General features: G+C 43.6%; 1 protein-coding gene across 1 annotated transcript in view; it reads left to right on the top strand.

Annotated features, from left to right (window-relative positions):
• The window catches only part of LOC110522714 (potassium/sodium hyperpolarization-activated cyclic nucleotide-gated channel 4-like), a 59,847-nt gene that overhangs the window by 22,214 nt on the left and 15,133 nt on the right, over positions 1-22,500 (top strand). The window contains 3 exon segments of the mRNA XM_090231060.1: positions 7,088-7,249; positions 7,754-7,972; positions 17,020-17,166. Coding sequence (XP_090087186.1) covers positions 7,088-7,249; positions 7,754-7,972; positions 17,020-17,166 — 528 coding nt within the window.

A 22,500-nucleotide genomic window follows, 5' to 3' on the forward strand; every position in this document is an offset into this window, starting at 1 on the left:
AGGTAGGATGGGTAGGGGTAGGGAGGTAGGATGTAGGGAGGTAGGATGTAGTGAGGTAGGATGGGTAGGGGTAGGTAGGTAGGATGTAGTGAGGTAGGATGTAGGGAGGTAGGATGGGTAGGGGTAGGGAGGTAGGATGTAGTGAGATAGGATGGGTAGGGAGGTAGGATGTAGTAAGGTAGGGTGTAGGGAGGTAAGGAGGTAGGTGGTAGGGAGTTAGTGGGTAAGGAGGTAGGGAGATAGGACGTAGGGAGGTAGGAGGAGGAGGTAGGAGGGTGTAGGGAGATGAGAGGTAGGAGGAGGTAGGGCTTGGGAGGCACCAGGAGGTAGGGCTTGGGAGGCACCCGGAGGTAGGGCTTGGGAGACACCAGGAGGTACGGCTTGGGAGGCACCAGGAGGTAGGGTTTGGGAGGCACCAGGAGATAGGGCTTGGGAGGCACCAGGAGGTAGGGCTTGGGTGGCACCAGGAGGTAGGGCTTGGGAGGCACCAGGAGGTAGGGCTTGGGAGGCACCAGGAGGTAGGGCTTGGGTGGCACCAGGAGGTAGGGCTTGGTAGGCACCAGGAGGTAGGGCTTGGGTGGCACCAGGAGGTAGGGCTTGGGAGGCACCAGGAGGTAGGGCTTGGGAGGCACCAGGAGGTAGGGCTTGGGTGGCACCAGGAGGTAGGGCTTGGGAGGCACCAGGAGGTAGGGCTTGGGTGGCACCAGGAGGTAGGGCTTGGAAGGCACCAGGAGGTAGGGCTTGGAAGGCACCAGGAGGTAGGGCTTGGGTGGCACCAGGAGGTAGGGCTTGGGAGGCACCAGGAGGTAGGGCTTGGGAGGCACCAGGAGGTAGGGCTTGGGAGGCAGGATTGGGATCAATTCCATTTCAACTCAGTCAACTCTGGAAGTAAACTAACATTACAAATTGAAGTTTACTAATTGAATGGACTGAATTGCAATAGAATGTACCCAACCCTGGACCGAAGGCATTCATCTGCTCTCTCATTCATTGTAGATTCATTGTAGAGGCTGTACGGTTTACCATTTCTCAGTCGCTTTGGTGCATTTTTCACATCATCCCTAACATGTGCAAAATAACAGTGTATTTCTCAGAACAATTTGTGCAAACTGCAATATACAATAGATAATTTTCTAAAGCTAGTCAGTCACTAAAAATCCTTAGTACATCTCTCAAAAGTAAATATTCATGCCAATGATCATGTCAGTGTCATTAGAATGATAAGTCATTGAGTCATTGTTCACGAACAAGGTCGTCAACATTTTTAGCCATGTTGTCAATGTAACTGTGTACTTTGACAGTACTACCTGATGTAAACTTAGGCTACAATTTGGATGACAGTTACTGTATTGAAAATGCACAAGGCTACACTTCTATGGCATATATCAATTTCAACAGTACTATTTACATATTACTGTATGTGGGTTATTGATTGAAAGAGACTGGACAACCCAAGGGGCACAAAGGAAAAAAAACTAAATTAGAAAGAAACACAGGAAACCACCCCTAAGGCACAACTTTGCCCGCAGCACTGTTGTGCTGTCTCTACACATCCAGATGTTCCTGTCTGTCGGCCCACATATTCTCATCCACATCACACCGGATATTTTCCCTTCCAATGCAACGTGGAAAGAATCTTTTGGAATGCCTTATCCATCCTCTGCAGGCGTCTACTGTGATGTCCTCACATGCTGCATCCATTGCAGCCAGCAGGGTCATCTGTGTGTGTGTGGCTGACGATCGTACACCTTCCACCTCCATGCTGAAAATAACTCCTCAATTGGGTTAAGGAATGGTGAATAAGGTGGGAGGAATTCTATGAGCATCCTCGGGTGGGTCACAAACCATTGCCTTATGATGTTTGATCGGTGGACACTCACATTATCACAAATGACCACATACTTTGGCAAATCCTCTCTAAACAGACCCCTCTCATCATCAGGGATGAGAGCCCTGTAGAGAGTCTCTAAAAAGTTGAGTAGATGCTGGGTGTTGTATGGCCCTATAAGGGGGATATGGGTTAGGACACCATGCTCCGAAATAGCAGCACACATGGTGATATTTCCTCCCCGTTGGCCTGGCAAATCCACAGTAGCTCTGTGACCGATGATATTTCGACCCCGCCTTCTGCATTTGGTCAGGTTGAAGCCAGCCTCATCCACGTATACAAAGTTGTGAGAGGGTTCACTTGAGTCCAACTCCATTATACGCTATATCCCAGAACACACAGTTGAATTTGTTTTGGTAAGGAAGAGTGACATAAAATGCACATATGTTGCATGTTCCTTCCACAGCAATGGAAATGTGTGCAGTTTATGCTTACTGTGCTATGTATCACTATAAAATGTTGCTGTAAAGTAGTTACATAGATATATGTTTTACCTGTACATACTGGTACCGTAGCTCCTTAACTCTGTCCTCATTCCTTTGGAATGGTACACGGTACAGCTGTTTCATACTCATCTGGTTTCTATGTAGCACCCTGTCGATGGTTGAGATGCTAACCGTACGGATGTTTTTCAAAGACATCGTTGTCTTCTATAATGGTCCTTTGTATTTCCCTGAGTCTCATGGCATTGTTTGCTCGGACCATGGTGCAAATAGCCTCCTCCTGTTGAGGTGTGAAAAGGCGTCCTCTGACACCGGTTTGAGGTAATCTTGCAGTCCTATGTGGGGGAAAATGCAGTGATGCATCGCACACTTCCACATAGACAAAAACTATGAAACTAAAACTATAAAACTACTATATAACTATCTGTATAGAGTATATCTCTGTATGCTGAGAAATACAAGTGGACTACTGTAATATGAAGCATTGTAGGAAGTATACAGTATACTGCTTATATACAGTAACAGTGCACTGTACATTGGTGGACATACCTGTTCTCTCTTCGTTTGAACTATTGAGGACACGGTTGATCTCCCAATATTCAGCTGTACCCTTCGACCCGCCTCAGCCATTGTAAGGCCATGATTGACAACATGGTCTACAATAGTGGCCCTTATGTCATCAGATATGCGCCTATGTCCTCTTCTGTCTCTTCCTCTGTTTTGCCTTCCACCACGCATCCTTGCTCCTCTTCTTCCTCCTCTTGGCTGTTGACCCTGTTCGTTTCCTGGTCCATCCGTTATTGGAAAATTGCAACTCTGTGTTGTGGTCTGTCTATATATGCTTGCCAATTGATTCTTCATGACATGCAACTTTAAGCAATTTAGACAACTGGTTGATTGTTGGTTGAACTAACACTTTACATTCCTTCATGAGTGAGGGTCAATTTCACCTGCACGATTAATCAATTCACGTTTTTGTACAAAAGGTCTAATAGAAATGTGTAAAACTATGCTTGACAGTTTATGACAAATAGTTCAACAATTTTGCATGTAATGGCTTATGCAAGGAACTAATGCCTAGATGTTTTGAGGGGTAAGACTATTCAACAGAGAACCATCTACTATATTTTGATCAACATGACATGAGCAATTGATAATGTGGAAAAAAGCTGACACTTGTACATTATCAATTGCAATTTGTTCAAAGGAATAAGACATTGCTTTAATGATGTGCACAAGTGACTAGATGATTTGGAATTTGTACAAGTAGTATCAAGAATTGCACTTTTGATCTAAGAAATGCACCAAAGTGACTGAGAAAAACTGTAATATGATGAACCCCAGTCACAGTAACCACTTAACCATAGACCTACTGTAGTTTCAATGTGCTGCTTTACAATGTCAGTATGTTACTGGTTCAGATATGACAAATTACTGGTTCAGATATGAAGTATTTTGATATAGTTTAGATTCTCTGTGTGTGGCATTTGCACAAAGTGCTGACTTTAGTAATTGAGGTGTAATTGACGAAGCATCCCGTAACTCCATCACCTAACTACATCCCGTAACTCCATCCCGTAACTCCATCACCTAACTACATCCCTTAACTCCATCCCCTAACTACATCCCCTAACTCCATCCCGTAACTCCATCCCCTAACTCCATCACCTAACTCCATCCTGTAACTCCATCCCGTAACTCCATCCCGTAACTCCATCACCTAACTCCATCACCTAACTCCATCCCGTAACTCCATCCCGTAACTCCATTCCCTAACTCCATCCCGTAACTACATCCCGTAACTCCATCCCGTAACTCCATCCCGTAACTCCATCCCCTAACTCCATCACCTAACTCCATCCTGTAACTCCATCCCGTAACTCCATCCCGTAACTCCATCCCGTAACTCCATCCCGTAACTCCATCCCGTAACTACATCCCGTAACTCCATCCCGTAACTCCATCCTGTAACTCCATCCCGTAACTCCATCCCGTAACTCCATCCCGTAACTCCATCCCCTAACTCCATCCCGTAACTCCATCCCGTAACTCCATCCCGTAACTCCATCCCCTAACTCCATCCCGTAACTACATCCCGTAACTCCATCCCGTAACGCCATCCCGTAACTCCATCCCCTAACTCCATCACCTAACTCCATCCTGTAACTCCATCCCGTAACTCCATCCCGTAACTCCATCCCGTAACTCCATCCTGTAACTCCATCCCGTAACTACATCCCGTAACTCCATCCCGTAACTCCATCCTGTAACTCCATCCCGTAACTCCATCCCGTAACTCCATCCCCTAACACCATCCCGTAACTCCATCCCGTAACTCCATCCCGTAACTCCATCCCCTAACTCCATCCCGTAACTACATCCCTTAACTCCATCCCTTAACTCCATCCCCTAACTCCATCCCCTAACTCCATCACCTAACTCCATCCTGTAACTCCATCCCGTAACTCCATCCCCTAACTCCATCCCCTAACTACATCCCGTAACTCCATCCCGTAACTCCATCCTGTAACTCCATCCCCTAACTCCATCACCTAACTCCATCCTGTAACTCCATCCCGTAACTCCATCCCGTAACTCCATCCCCTAACTCCATCACCTAACTCCATCCTGTAACTCCATCCCGTAACTCCATCCCCTAACTCCATCCCGTAACTACATCCCTTAACTCCATCCCTTAACTCCATCCCCTAACTCCATCACCTAACTCCATCCTGTAACTCCATCCCGTAACTCCACCCCCTAACTCCATCCCCTAACTCCATCCCCTAACTCCATCACCTAACTCCATCCTGTAACTCCAGCCCGTAACTCCATCCCCTAACTCCATCCCCTAACTACATCCCGTAACTCCATCCCGTAACTCCATCCTGTAACTCCATCCCGTAACTCCATCCCGTAACTCCATCCCCTAACTCCATCCCGTAACTCCATCCCGTAACTCCATCCCGTAACTCCATCCCCTAACTCCATCCCGTAACTACATCCCTTAACTCCATCCCTTAACTCCATCCCCTAACTCCATCACCTAACTCCATCCTGTAACTCCATCCCGTAACTCCATCCCGTAACTCCATCCCGTAACTCCATCCCCTAACTCCATCCCGTAACTCTATCCCGTAACTCCATCCCGTAACTCCATCCCCTAACTCCATCCCGTAACTACATCCCTTAACTCCATCCCTTAACTCCATCCCCTAACTCCATCACCTAACTCCATCCCGTAACTCCATCCCTTAACTCCATCCCCTAACTCCATCACCTAACTCCATCCTGTAACTCCATCCCGTAACTCCATCCCGTAACTCCATCCCCTAACTCCATCCTGTAACTCCATCCCGTAACTCCATCCCGTAACTCCATCCCCTAACTCCATCACCTAACTCCATCCTGTAACTCCATCCCGTAACTCCATCCCGTAACTCCATCCCCTAACTCCATCCCGTAACTACATCCCGTAACTACATCCCGTAACTCCATCCCCTAACTCCATCCTGTAACTCCATCCCGTAACTCCATCTCCTAACTCCATCCCCTAACTCCATCCCGTAACTACATCCCGTAACTCCATCCCGTAACTCCATCCCGTAACTCCATCCCGTAACTCCATCCCCTAACTCCATCCCCTAACTCCATCCCCTAACTCCATCCCCTAACTCCATCCCCTAACTCCATCCCTTAACTCCATCCCTTAACCCCATCCCCTAACTCCATCCCCTAACTCCATCCCTTAACCCCATCCCCTAACTCCATCCCGTAACTCCATCCCGTAACTCCATCCCGTAACTCCATCCCCTAACTCCATCCCTTAACTCCATCCCCTAACTCCATCTCCTAACTTCATCCATTAACTCCATCCCCTAACTCCATCCCCTAACTACATCCAGTAACTCCATCAGACATGGATCTAAGATCCAATGTACACACACACACACACGCACAGACACACACACACACACACACACACACACACTGAAAAGAGCCACCACACTCATTGTTGATATGACGTAACCATGCATATGGTCACTTTACTTTGCTGGCTGCAGAGAATAGGCTAGCAGTGTTCTCAGTGGGATCTTTTACCACTGTAAAGAGAATATAATCCCCCCCCCCCCCCCACACACCCCCTCAGGACCATTAGTACATAGTGATGATAGTCCCAGATGATGATTACGTAAAAATAAATATCTGTTATAATAGTGTTGCTATGCTGTCTGGTCCGTCTGCTGGTCTGTGGTGGGCAGATTAACAACAATGTGATGTGGCCTATGGGTAGAGGGACTCAAATCAAACCACATTGTATTTGTCCCATGCATGGTAAACAACAGGTGTCGACTAACAGTGAAAGTCCTTCCCAACAATGCTGAGATATTTTTTTTAGGGAGAAATAATAACACGAGGAATAAATACACAATGAGTAATGGTAGCTTGGCCAATATACACTGGGTACCAGTACAGACTACGGCCACATAGCACCTACTGCACCTCCTACCTCACCCACTACTAATCTCACTACTAATCTCACTACTAATCTCACTACTAGCTAATTACATTGGAGGCAGCAGCAGCACAATTGTCAAACTGAAATTGTGCATTTGTTTAGTGTTAAGTAGTGTTTACACTGGCAAAATAATACAGTACATGTCTAGTTACTTAACTAGCTGCAGGTCCTGTTAATGTTTGTTAATCCACATTCCATGGAGGACAATTGCGTGTTTAACTAATTCTAATCCCCTAGATTTTCCATATGACCTATGACCTAGCCAGTGCCATGGTGAGGATTGTGAACCTGATTGCTATGATGCTGCTGCTGTGTCACTGGGACGGATGTCTGCAGTTCCTGGTTCCCATGCTGCAGGAGTTCCCTTCTGACTGCTGGGTCACCAGGAACAAGATGGTGGTGAGTACACACACACACACACACCAGTTTCTGGTCCCCATGCTACAGGACTTCCCTTCTGACTGCTGGGTCATCAAGATGGTGATCACTGTTCCAAGAAGTCACTCACACACACACACACACACACACACACACACACACACACACACACACACACACACACACACACACACACACACACACACACACACACACACACACACACACACACACACACACACACACACACACACACACACACACACACAGAGAGAGTTTCTGGTCCCCATGCTACAGGACTTCCCTTCTGACTGCTGGGTCATCAAGATGGTGATCACTGTTCCAGAAGTCCAGTGTTCCATAAGTCCAGTGTTCCAAACATACATTGTTCCAGTGTTCCAAATGTCCAGTGTTCCTAAAGTCCAATGTTCCTCCTGGAACATAGGCAATTGGGAACATCTTTCCTTCTCTTCTCTCACTCTTCTTCTCATCTCCCATTCCCCTTCTCTCCTCTCCCTCCTGCAGAATGACACGTGGGGCCAGCAGTATTCCTATGCCCTGTTCAAGGCTATGAGTCACATGCTGTGTATCGGGTACGGTATGTACCCTCCTGTCGGCCTGGCGGATGTGTGGCTCACCATACTCAGCATGATCGTGGGTGCCACCTGCTACGCCATGTTTGTAGGCCATGCAACCGCTCTCATTCAGTCACTGGACTCTTCCCGACGGCAGTACCAGGAGAAGGTGAGTGAATTAAGATCTGCTATCTCTGTTATAGCAGATAATTTTCTGAATTGTATTGTATTCAAGGTTTAAAAAGGCTTCTGAAGTTTGTAATTTCCACTTAAAAATGTCAGGCTTGATTTGCCATAATGAAAATGTATCAAACCCTATAAAAATGTTGATGAATTTTATTACACATAATAATTCACATTTCCTGTTGCTGCAGGATTATTTTCCTACTGTGAGAAGCAGGGTCAAATTAAGATGCATCTGGACTAGACTCTGAGTCCAAAGGTCTGTCTTTGCCTTCTCAGTAGTGAGAGCCTGGCGGCCAGGGTTGTAAACTGAAATGCCAATTCCAATTTTCCTCATTGCTTTCCTCAGAGGGCAATATGGAGCTACCGTCACATTAATTACACCAATCCAATCCTCTCAGATCTACACAAGTGCCTTGGTGTTTTGAAGCTACTGGTTGATTTGGGATTGGTCATACGGTATGTGCAGAGAGAAGGGCTTTTCAGACAGCTGTTGGCTGCTCTGGAACGATTCAGTGTGTGCACAGCATATAGCCTGCAGTCAGGAAACGGTCCATAACAGAGGGTCTATAAAATATAATAGGGAAAGAGTGCATGCTGAAAAAGTCATAAAAGTTCAAGAAGATGAATTATGAAGCTTGCATTGCAAGAAATTCAATTAAAAGTTTAACTTCAAGAGGAATGGACCTCCTAGGGATCAGGAGAGAGAGAGAGAGAGACACAGAGAGAAACACAGAGAGAGAAAAGAGAGAGAGAAACAGAGAGAGAGAGAGAGAGAAAGAGAGAGAAACAGAGAGAGAGAGAGAGAAACACAGAGAGAGAAAAGAGAGAGCGAGAAACAGAGAGAGAGAGAGATAGAAATTAAGAGGTGAAGGAGATACATAGGAAGAGGGATGAAGGAGAGAAACAGAGAGAGAAAGGAGAGAGAGAAACAGAGTGAGAGAGAGAGAGAGAGAAACAGAGAGAGAAACAGAGAGAGAGACATTAAGAGGTGAATGAGATACATAGGGAGAGGGATGGAGAGGAGAGAACATGAGGAAGAGAGGAAAGGAGGAGGAAACATCTTCTGTCGTCCACTTCTACTCTCCATAGGAAATGTAACATACCTTCACTCTCTACGTAGCTTCACCTACTGATAGGATGGACCTCAAGGGGCCCATCCCAAATGGCCCTCTATTCCCCATAGAGCCCTATGGACCTTGGTAAAAAGCAGTGCACTATATAGGGAATAGGGTGCAATGGGCTCTGGTCAAGGACACCCTGGTAAATGTGATGACCTACATGTTGACTGCTAACAACCGTATTAATGTGATGACCTACATGTTGACTGCTAACAACCGTATTAATGTGATGACCTACATGTTGACTGCTAACAACGGTATTAATGTGATGACCTACATGTTGACTGCTAACAACCGTAGTAATGTGATGACCTACATGTTGACTGCTAACAACGGTATTAATGTGATGACCTACATGTTGACTGCTACCAACCGTATTAATGTGATGACCTACACGTTGACTGCTAACAACCGTATTAATGTGATGACCTACATGTTGACTGCTAACAACGGTATTAATGTGATGACCTACATGTTGACTGCTAACAACCGTATTAATGTGATGACCTACATGTTGACTGCTAACAACCGTATTAATGTGATGACCTACATGTTGACTGCTACCAACCGTATTAATGTGAAGACCTACATGTTGACTGCTAACAACGGTATTAATGTGATGACCTACACCACATATGTCAGAGTCAAGGCCCGCGGGCCACATCCGGCCCGCAAGAAGGTTTTTTACGGCCCCTGGGATGATCTTGATTTATTATTAGAACCGGCCCGCAGCAAGCCGGCAGCCCGCAGATCTTTTACACGCACCAATACTACATTTCCCACAATGCAAAGGTGACGCACCGAGCAGTAGGCTGCTTCATTTCAATATTTATTGGCACAGCAGTCGTCAGCATCACAGTAAAATTAACTTTCGATACCCATCAAAAATGGCAAAACGGAAGGTGGATACTGAGAACCGGGGGTTTCAAACAAGGTGGGAGTCGGAGTATATGTTCACGAAGGTAGCTGGAAAACCTGTGTCTTCTGTGTGGAGAAAGTGTGGCGGTACTGAAAGAGTATAATCTGAGACGACATTATGAAACGAAACACGCGGACAAAAACAAGAATATGGACATGGAACAAAGGCTACAAAAGGCAGAGGAATTAAAACGAGGCCTCAAATCTCGACAGGCTCTGTTCAAAAAAGCCAAATCACAAGGCCAGGCTGCTGTCAAGGCCAGTTTTATTTTGGCAGAAGAGATCGCTAAATCAGCCCGGCCATTTACGGAGGGGGATTTCATCAAAAACTGCATGATTAAAGTTTGTGACGAAGTTTGCCCAGAAAAAAGGCAACTCTTTTTAAATGTGAGTCTGAGCAGAAACACCATTGCCGAGAGAGTAGACCAGTTGTCCATCAATCTAAAAGAGCAGCTTGTGAAAAAGGGAAAAGATTTTATTGCATATTCCTTGGCTGTGGATGAGAGCACCGACATTTCTGACATTGCCCAGTTGTCAATTTTCATCCGCGGAGTGGACTCCAACCTAAGCGTGACAGAGGAGTTTTTGGCTTTACGTCCTATGCATGGCACAACTACGGGGCATGATTTGTATGAAGAGGTGTCAAGATGTGTAAATGAGATGGAGCTGCCTTGGGAAAAACTTGTGGGTTTGACAACCGACGGAGCACCTGCGATGTGTGGACACAGGAGCGGACTGGTGGCGAAGATACGGGAAAAGATGCAAGAGGAAAACGCGACAGGTGAGCTGACAGCTTATCATTGTATCACACACCAGGAAGCGTTGTGCGGTAAAGCCTTGAAAATGGAGCATGTAATGAGCATCATCACGCGCACAGTTAACTTTATCAGAGCCAAAGGTTTGAATCACCGCCAGTTCAAGGCATTTCTGACGGAGTTAGAAACGGAGCATGGTGATTTGCCTTATCACACAGAGGTGCGATGGCTAAGCCAGGGAAAGGTGCTTCAAAGATGTTTCGAGCTTCGTGAGGAGATTTGTCTGTTCTTGGACTGCAAAGGGAAAGACACAACACAACTCCGAGACGAAATGTTTCTGTGTGAAATGGCTTTTCTGTGTGACATTACGAGTCATCTGAATGCAATAAACTTGCAGCTGCAGGGTCGGGATCGTGTCATCTCTGATATGTACAGTACAGTGAAGGCATTTAAAACCAAACTGACTCTGTGGGAGACGCAGATGCGGAAAGAAAATTTGAGCCACTTTCCCAGCTGCCAGACCATGAAAGAGAAGCTCTCTACCAGTGCGTTCCCGAGCACACAGTTGGCTGATAAAATAGGTATGCTTGCCGCTGACTTTCGACGCCGATTTGCTGACTTTGAAGCACAAAAAAGCAGGTTGGAACTGCTCGGTAACCCATTTGCTGTTGACGTGGAAAGCTCACCACCAAACCTCCAAATGGAGTTGATTGACCTCCAATGCAATGATGCACTGAGGGCAAAATATGCGGCAGTGGGTGCTGCGGAGTTCGCCCGTTTCCTCCCCGGCACAATGCCCCAGCTGCGCATCCAGGCTGCTCAAACGTTGTCTATGTTTGGCAGCACATACCTGTGTGAACAACTGTTTTCTTTGATGAACCTGAACAAAACATCACACAGAAGTCGACTTACTGCTGAACACCTCCACTCAATTCTGAGGATTTCTTCAGCTCAGAGCCTTACCCCGAACATTGATGAACTTGTGGAAAAGATGGGACACCACCAAGTATCACCCTCAACCTCAAACAAGTGAACATTACTGTGCAATCACATATTTAGAGTTTTTACTCAGTTCAAGTTTAAAAGTTAAAATGTAATATTTGTTTTCACTGCATGTTACTTCTCCTTAAACAAAGTGTTGTTTTTGATTAATAGATTTTTGCACTTTATTTTTTTGTATTTCAATCCAATTATATTTTAAAAATATTTCAGTTGAGTGGATGATAGAAAATTGCTATTATTGTTTTTTCTTTGAAGTAAATTTAGCCCACTTTTGCTAAAATAGAAAATATAGTCTACTGATGGTGCCTTGAATACCGGTTTCTTTCATTTAATGTTCATGTTATGGGGATATTTATATAAAGGAAATTTGTCTTTTGTGTCTGTTGAAAATTAAAGATTACTGACAGAGCCATAAGAAAATATTGCTTTATTTATCTGATCATATTGTAATATATTTGTTAGGTTTTCAGTAGGTTCAATTAGGTTCACTAGACTATATGCGTCATTTAAAATTTTTTCAATGAACATTCGAACAGTCCGGCCCTCGTCTTGTAGCTGATTTTTTTATTTGGCCCTCCGTCCATTTGACTTTGACACCCCTGACCTACACGATGACTGCTAACAACCGTATTAATGTGATGACCTACATGTTGACTGCTAACAACGGTATTAATGTGATGACCTACATGTTGACTGCTAACAACGGTATTAATGTGATGACCTACATGTTGACTGCTAACAACGGTATTAATGTGATGACCTACATGTTGACTGCTAACAACGGTATTAATGTGATGACCTACATGTTGACTGCTAACAACGGTATTAATGTGATGACCTACATGTTGACTGCTAACAACCGTATTAATGTGATGACCTACATGTTGACTGCTAACAACTGTATTAATGTGATGACCTACATGTTGACTGCTAACAACGGTATTCATGTGATGACCTACATGTTGACTGCTAACAACCGTATTAATGTGATGACCTACATGTTGACTGCTAACAACCGTATTAATGTGATGACCTACATGTTGACTGCTAACAACGGTATTAATGTGATGACCTACATGTTGACTGCTAACAACGGTATTAATGTGATGACCTACATGTTGACTGCTAACAACCGTATTAATGTGATGACCTACATGTTGACTGCTAACAACCGTAGTAATGTGATGACCTACATGTTGACTGCTAACAACGGTATTAATGTGATGACCTACATTTTTGACTGCTAACAACTGTATTAATGTGATGACCTACATGTTGACTGCTAACAACGGTATTAATGTGATGACCTACACGTTGACTGCTAACAACGGTATTAATGTGATGACCTACACGTTGACTGCTAACAACCGTATTAATGTGATGACCTACATGTTGACTGCTAACAACCGTAGTAATGTGATGACCTACATGTTGACTGCTAACAACGGTATTCATGTGATGACCTACATGTTGACTGCTAACAACCGTAGTAATGTGATGACCTACACGTTGACTGCTAACAACCGTATTAATGTGATGACCTACATGTTGACTGCTAACAACCGTAGTAATGTGATGACCTACATGTTGACTGCTAACAACGGTATTCATGTGATGACCTACATGTTGACTGCTAACAACGGTATTAATGTGATGACCTACATGTTGACTGCTAACAACGGTATTCATGTGATGACCTACATGTTGACTGCTAACAACCGTATTAATGTGATGACCTACATGTTGACTGCTAACAACGGTATTAATGTGATGACCTACATGTTGACGGCTAACAACCGTATTAATGTGATGACCTACACGTTGACTGCTAACAACCGTATTATTGTGATGACCTACATGTTGACTGCTAACAATGGTATTAATGTGATGACCTACATGTTGACGGCTAACAACCGTATTAATGTGATGACCTACATGTTGACTGCTAACAACCGTAGTAATGTGATGACCTACATGTTGACTGCTAACAACGGTATTAATGTAATGACCTACATGTTGACTGCTAACAACCATATTAATTATTTTTAATTTTTTAATTGAACCTTTATTTAACTAGGCAAGTCAGTTAAGAACTAATTGATATTTACAATGACGGTCTACCGGCTGGGATTAAAATATAAAATATAGGACAAAACACACATCACGACAAGAGAGACAACACAACATAGAGACCTAAGACAATAACATAGCATGGCAGCAACACATGACAACACAGCATGGCAGCAACACAACATGGAAGCAGCACAACATGGCAGCAACACCACATGATAGCAACACAACATGGCAGCAACACAACATGATAGCAACACAACATGGCAGCAACACAACATGATAGCAACACAACATGGCAGCAACACAACATGGCAGCAACACAACATGGCAGCAACACAACATGGAAGCAGCACAACATGGCAGCAACACAACGTGATAGCAACACAACATGGCAGCAACACAACATGGCAGCAACACAACATGATAGCAACACAACATGGCAGCAACACAACATGATAGCAACACAACATGGCAGCAACACAACATGGCAGCAACACAACATGGCAGCAACACAACATGGCAGCAACACAACATGATAGCAACACAACATGGCAGCAACACAACATGGCAGCAACACAACATGGCAGCAACACAACATGGCAGCAACACAACATGGAAGCAGCACAACATGGCAGCAACACAACATGTGATTACCTACCTGCTGACTGATAACAACCTTATTACTGTGATTACCCGGGGGAGATGATTTCTGCAACGAGGACAGTTTTTTGGAGATCACCATTCCATTACTTGGTGTTCAGACATCTCTCATAGAGCTGTCAGGAGGTTTATAAAAACAGTTAACTGTCAACCTATGAGAACAATGATAAACTGCTACTATCTGATTCACTGAAACACTCAGACAATGATAAACTGCTACTATCTGATTCACTGAAACACTCAGACAATGATAAACTGCTACTATCTGATTCACTGAAACACTCAGACAATGATAAACTGCTGCTCTCTGATTCACTGAAACACTCAGACAATGATAAACTGCTGCTATCTGATTCACTGAAACACTCAGACAATGATAAACTGCTGCTCTCTGATTCACTGAAACACTCAGACAATGATAAACTGCTGCTCTCTGATTCACTGAAACACTCAGACAATGATAAACTGCTACTATCTGATTCACTGAAACACTCAGACAATGATAAACTGCTGCTCTCTGATTCACTGAAACACTCAGACAATGATAAACTGCTACTATCTGATTCACTGAAACACTCAGACAATGATAAACTGCTGCTCTCTGATTCACTGAAACACTCAGACAATGATAAACTGCTGCTCTCTGGTTCATTGAAATACTCAGACAATGATAAACTGCTACTATCTGATTCACTGAAACACTCAGACAATGATAAACTGCTACTATCTGATTCACTGAAACACTCAGACAATGATAAACTGCTGCTCTCTGTTTCACTGAAACACTCAGACAATGATAAACTGCTACTATCTGGTTCACTGAAACACTCAGACAATGATAAACTGCTGCTCTCTGATTCACTGAAACACTCAGACAATGATAAACTGCTACTATCTGGTTCACTGAAACACTCAGACAATGATAAACTGCTACTATCTGGTTCACTGAAACACTCACACAATGATAAACTGCTACTATCTGATTCACTGAAACACTCAGACAATGATAAACTGCTGCTCTCTGATTCACTGAAACACTCAGACAATGATAAACTGCTACTATCTGATTCACTGAAACACTCAGACAATGATAAACTGCTGCTCTCTGGTTCACTGAAACACTCAGACAATGATAAACTGCTACTATCTGGTTCACTGAAACACTCAGACAATGATAAACTGCTGCTCTCTGGTTCACTGAAACACTCAGACAATGATAAACTGCTGCTCTCTGGTTCACTGAAACACTCAGACAATGATAAACTGCTACTATCTGGTTCACTGAAACACTCAGACAATGATAAACTGCTACTATCTGATTCACTGAAACACTCAGACAATGATAAACTGCTGCTCTCTGGTTCACTGAAACACTCAGACAATGATAAACTGCTACTATCTGGTTCACTGAAACACTCAGACAATGATAAACTGCTGCTCTCTGGTTCACTGAAACACTCAGACAATGATAAACTGCTGCTCTCTGATTCACTGAAACACTCAGACAATGATAAACTGCTGCTCTCTGGTTCACTGAAACACTCAGACAATGATAAACTGCTGCTCTCTGATTCACTGAAACACTCAGACAATGATAAACTGCTGCTCTCTGGTTCACTGAAACACTCGGACAATGATAAACTGCTGCTCTCTGGTTCACTGAAACACTCGGACAATGCACTCTCAGGCTCAATACACAAAGTGATAATATTACACTGAAACGATTCAAACGACAACTGTTCACAATCCTGATGAGATCTGTGGAGCCTCAACATCAGCGGTTTGCTGGAGGTTATTGTCATTGCATACAACATACAGTATTTCTCCATGTACCTGGATATACTAGAACTGTCCGGTGTCAATGGTACGTTTATCACCTGTTAGAACACAAATCTGACAACGGTTTGATAGGTTGAATTTAGTTGATAGTTAAAAGTAGTAGGCTGAGACAAACGTCTTTCTGTTCTTCCTGTTTGCATCGTGGTCCTCAACTCCACCCCCTGTCCTCTTAGTCTTCTACAGTATAAACAGGTGGAGAAGTACACGTCTTTCAATCAATCAGTTTATCAATCAATCAACCAACTAATCAATTATCTCTGTCTTGTACAGTATAAACAGGTGGAGAAGTACATGTCTTTCAATCAATCAATCAATCAATCAACTAATCAATTATCTTTGTCTTGTACAGTATAAACAGGTGGAGCAGTACATGTCTTTCAATCAATCAATCAATCAATTAATCAATCAACTAATCAATTATCTTTGTCTTGTACAGTGTAAACAGGTGGAGAAGTACATGTCTTTCAATCAATCAATCAATCAATCAACTAATCAATTATCTTTGTCTTGTACAGTATAAACAGGTGGAGCAGTACATGTCCTTCAATCAATCAATTAATCAATCAACTAATCAATTATCTTTGTCTTGTACAGTGTAAACAGGTGGAGAAGTACATGTTTTTCAATCAATCAATCAACTAATCAATTATCCTTGTCTTGTACAGTATAAACAGGTGGAGCAGTACATGTCTTTCCACAAGCTTCCTGCCGGCATGCGGCAGCGGGTCCATGACTACTACGAACATCGTTTCCAGGGCAAGATGTTTGACGAGGAGAGCATTCTGGGGGAGCTGAACGAACCACTCAGAGAGGTCAGTGTGTGTGTGTGTGTGTGTGTGTCTGTGTGATCTCCACATGACATCAGACCCATTGTCACTATAATAGTAATGACTGTCCCTGGTTCTGGTTGAATTGTGTTTTAATCTTCATCAGTGACTGCGTCACCAAATGACACAATATTCCCTTTATAGTACACTACTTCTGAACAGGGCCCACAGGGCTCTCAGCTCTGGTCGAAATAGTAGTACACTACTTCTGAACAGGGCCCACAGGGCTCTCAGCTCTGGTCGAAATAGTAGTACACTACTTCTGAACAGGGCCCACAGGGCTCTGAGCTCTGGTCGAAATAATAGTACACTACTTCTGAACAGGGCCCACAGGGCTCTCAGCTCTGGTTGAAATAATAGCACACTATGTAGGGAACAGGGTGCCATTTCTGATGCAGGCAATGACTGCGGTTATTTATCACCCTGATGATAGTAGGCTTGGAACTGAAACTGATAGCAAAAAAATGCTGACTTTGTTGAGGGAGATTTCTCATTGATATTCTGATTAGTAACCATTATCTTATTACTTAGCTGTAGCCTGTAGACTACTCTAAGACTATCCCAAGTGGCACCCTATTCCCTATTTAGTGCACTACTTTTGACCAGGGCCCATAGGGTAGGGCACTAAATAACCATTGGAGAACCTCTCACATTTAACGGTTCAGTCCACATTTAACGGTTCAGTCCACATTTAACGGTTCAGTCCACATTTAACGGTTCAGTCCACATTTAACAGTTCAGTCCACATTTAACAGTTCAGTTCAGATGTAACGGTTCAGTCCACATTTAACAGTTCAGTCCACATTTAACGGTTCAGTCCACATTTAACGGTTCAGTCCACATTTAACGGTTCAGTCCACATTTAACAGTTCAGTCCACATTTAACGGTTCAGTCCACATTTAACAGTTCAGTCCACATTTAACGGTTCAGTCCACATTTAACAGTTCAGTCCACATTTAACAGCTCAGTCCACATTTAACAGTTCAGTTCAGATGTAACGGTTCAGTCCACATTTAACAGTTCAGTCCACATTTAACGGTTCAGTCAAGCCAAATCGTAGTGAACTAGTACTCTGTATAGTACATACACCTGGCGGTAACTCCGCAGCAGAACGATTGGACAATCGGTCCAGAATCGGGCTATATTTGTTGGGCAGGTTTGCGCATGTGTAGTTCAGTGGAGGCTGCTGAGGGGAGGACGGCTTATAATAATGGCTGGAATGGAGCAAATGGAATGGCATCAAACACATAGAAACCATGTGCCCGATATATTTGATACCATTCTACCTATTCCTCTCCATCCATTACCAAGAGCCCGCCCTTCCTCAATTAAGGTGCCACCGGCCTCCTGTGGTGTAGCCCTAGTAAGGAACGAGGAAGCACAGCAATGCCCATACGAGGAACGCAGCATCTGTGCGTGCAGACTACGGATGTCTTTTTCAGTTTTGAGTGAAGGAACAAAGATGAGGATGACCAGAGGTAAACTTTTATAGTGTAAAGATGAGGATGACCAGAGGTAAACTTTTATAGCGTAAAGATGAGGATGACCAGAGGTAAACTTTTATAGCGTAAAGATGAGGATGAACAGAGGTAAACCTTGATAGCGTGAAGATGAGGATGACCAGAGGTAAACTTTGATAGCATGAAGATGAGGATGACCAGAGGTAAACTTTGATAGCGTAAAGATGAGGATGACCAGAGGTAAACTTTTATAGCGTAAAGATGAGGATGACCAGAGGTAAACTTTTATAGCGTAAAGATGAGGATGAACAGAGGTAAACCTTGATAGCGTGAAGATGAGGATGACCAGAGGTAAACTTTGATAGCGTAAAGATGAGGATGACCAGAGGTAAACTTTTATAGCGTAAAGATGAGGATGACCAGAGGTAAACTTTGATAGCGTAAAGATGAGGATTACCAGAGGTAAACTTTTATAGCATAAAGATGAGGATGACCAGAGGTAAACTTTTATAGCATGAAGATGAGGATGAACAGAGGTAAACTTTGATATTGTAAAGATGAGGATGACCAGAGGTAAACTTTGATAGCATGAAGATGAGGATGACCAGAGGTAAACTTTGATAGTGTAAAGATGAGGATGACCAGAGGTAAACTTTTATAGCGTGAAGATGAGGATGACCAGAGGTAAACTTTTATAGCGTAAAGATGAGGATGACCAGAGGTAAACTTTGATAGCATGAAGATGAGGATGACCAGAGGTAAACTTTGATAGTGTAAAGATGAGGATGACCAGAGGTAAACTTTTATAGCGTGAAAATGAGGATGACCAGAGGTAAACTTTTATAGCGTAAAGATGAGGATGACCAGAGGTAAACTTTGATAGCATGAAGATGAGGATGACCAGAGGTAAACTTTGATAGTGTAAAGATGAGGGTGACCAGAGGTAAACTTTGATAGCGTGAAGATGAGGATGACCAGAGGTAAACTTTGATAGCATGAAGATGAGGATGACCAGAGGTAAACTTTTATAGCATGAAGATGAGGATGAACAGAGGTAAACTTTGATATTGTAAAGATGAGGATGACCAGAGGTAAACTTTGATAGCATGAAGATGAGGATGACCAGAGGTAAACTTTGATAGTGTAAAGATGAGGATGACCAGAGGTAAACTTTTATAGCGTGAAGATGAGGATGACCAGAGGTAAACTTTTATAGCGTAAAGATGAGGATGACCAGAGGTAAACTTTGATAGCATGAAGATGAGGATGACCAGAGGTAAACTTTGATAGTGTAAAGATGAGGATGACCAGAGGTAAACTTTTATAGCGTGAAAATGAGGATGACCAGAGGTAAACTTTTATAGCGTAAAGATGAGGATGACCAGAGGTAAACTTTGATAGCATGAAGATGAGGATGACCAGAGGTAAACTTTGATAGTGTAAAGATGAGGGTGACCAGAGGTAAACTTTGATAGCGTGAAGATGAGGATGACCAGAGGTAAACTTTGATAGCATGAAGATGAGGATGACCAGAGGTAAACTTTTATAGCGTAAAGATGAGGATGACCAGAGGTAAACTTTGAAAGCGTGAAGATTTTTATATTATTTAACTAGGCAAGTCAGTTAGGAACAAATTCTTATTTTCAATGACGGCCTAGGAACAGCCTGTTCAGGGGCAGAACGACAGATTTGTACCTTGTCAGCTCGAGGGTTTGAACTTGCAACCATTCGGGTTGCTAGTACACTGCTCTAACCACTAGGCTACCCTGCCGCCCCGAGGTAAACTTCTATAGCGTAAAGATGAGGATGATGAGAGGTAAACTTGTATAGCGTAAAGATGAGGATGACCAGAGGTAAACTTGTATAGCGTAAAGATGAGAATGACCAGAGGTAAACTTTTATAGCGTAAAGATGAGGATGACCAGAGGTAAACTTTGATATTGTAAAGATGAGGGTGACCAGAGGTAAACTTTGATGGCGTGAAGATGAGGATGACCAGAGGTAAACTTTGATAGCATGTTACGGCTATAATTTATGTTTCGTTGCTCATGATGAAACATGTATGAATTCACTACTGTAAGTCGCTCTGGATAAGAGCATCTTCTAAATGACTCAAATGTCAAATGAAGCTTTTATTAGAGTTATTGACCTCACAATAAGCCCGGTTTCAGTAATTGACATAACTTTCATTACGTTGAAGCGGCAGCCTCAGCACAATAAGCCCGGTTTCAGTAATTGACATAACTTTCATTACGTTGAAGCGGCAGCCTCAGCACAATAAGCCCGGTTTCAGTAATTGACATAACTTTCATTACGTTGAAGCGGCAGCCTCAGCACAATAAGCCCGGTTTCAGTAATTGACATAACTTTCATTACGTTGAAGCGGCAGCCTCAGCACAATAAGCCCGGTTTCAGTAATTGACATAACTTTCATTACGTTGAAGCGGCAGCCTCAGCACAATAAGCCCGGTTTCAGTAATTGACATAACTTTCATTACGTTGAAGCGGCAGCCTCAGCACAATAAGCCCGGTTTCAGTCATTGACATAACTTTCATTACGTTGAAGCGGCAGCCTCAGCACAATAAGCCCGGTTTCAGTAATTTACATAACTTTCATTACGTTGAAGCGGCAGCCTCAGCACAATCAATCAGAGATGGACAGTGCAGGGGTGCTGAAAGTAGGCGAATTCGTTTAAACTAAGTAGGCTTAGTTAATTTAAAACAGCCTTCATTTTAATTGGACTTTTCTAACAACAAGAGTTGTTTTGTGTTCGCACCTATTTCGTCCTATTCAAGCAATAAGAGGTAGGCCTCTTATAATAAGCCTCAATAATGTACCTGTTTGACAGATGACATTAAAGGCTACTATCCCATAGATTTTTGTCGGCCAATTCCTTCAGTCACCATGCACTCTTTAAATATCTCTGTGTCAGTGAAGGGCTTGGTGTGTTAAAACCAGGAATCGAATTGAGGGCTTATGTGAGGGTATGCAATACCTTTGTGGTGATGAACTTGTGGGGTAGTTGAAGAGAACCTTTATACACTGAACAAAGATATAAAAGGCAACAGTTAAAGTTTTGGTCCCATGTTCCATGAGCTGAAATAAAATATCCCCGATATCTTCCATATGGACAAACTGGTTCAACTGGCTTCACAACCGCAGACCACGTGTAACCATGCCAACCCAGGAGGTCCACATCCGGCTTCTTCAACTGTGGGATCATCTGAGACCAACCACCCGGATATGAAACTGTAGGTTTTCGCACAACCGAAGAATTTCTGCAAACTGTCAGAAACCGTCTCGGGGAAGTTCATCTGTGTTCTCGTCATCCTCACCAGGGTCTTGACCCTGACAGTAATGCTCACCATCGTTGGCCACTGGCACGCTGGAGAAGTGTGCTCTTCACGGATGAATCCCTGTTTCAACTGTACAGGGCAGATGGCAGACAGCGTGTATGGTGTCGTGTGGCCGAGCGGTTTGCTGATGTCAACGTTGTGAGTATGGTGTCGTGTGGCCGAGCGGTTTGCTGATGTCAACATTGTGAACAGAGCGCTCCATGGTGGAGGTGGGGTTACGGTATGGGCAGGCATAAGCTACAGACAACGAATAATATTGCATTTTATCAGTGGTGATTTGAACACACAGAGATGCCGTGATGAGATCCTGAGGTCCATCGACATGCCATTCATCCACCACCATCACCTCATGTTTCAGCATGATAATGCACGGCCCCATGTCGCAATGGTCCGTACACAATTCCTGGAAGCTGAAAATGTGCCATGACCGGGATACTCACCAGACATGTCACCCATTGAGCATGTTTGGGATGCTCTGGATCAACGTGTATGACAGTGTGT

This window comes from Oncorhynchus mykiss, chromosome 4 (genome assembly GCF_057628025.1).
Source record: "Oncorhynchus mykiss isolate SJ-2025 chromosome 4, ASM5762802v1, whole genome shotgun sequence".
Lineage (NCBI taxonomy): Eukaryota > Metazoa > Chordata > Actinopteri > Salmoniformes > Salmonidae > Oncorhynchus > Oncorhynchus mykiss.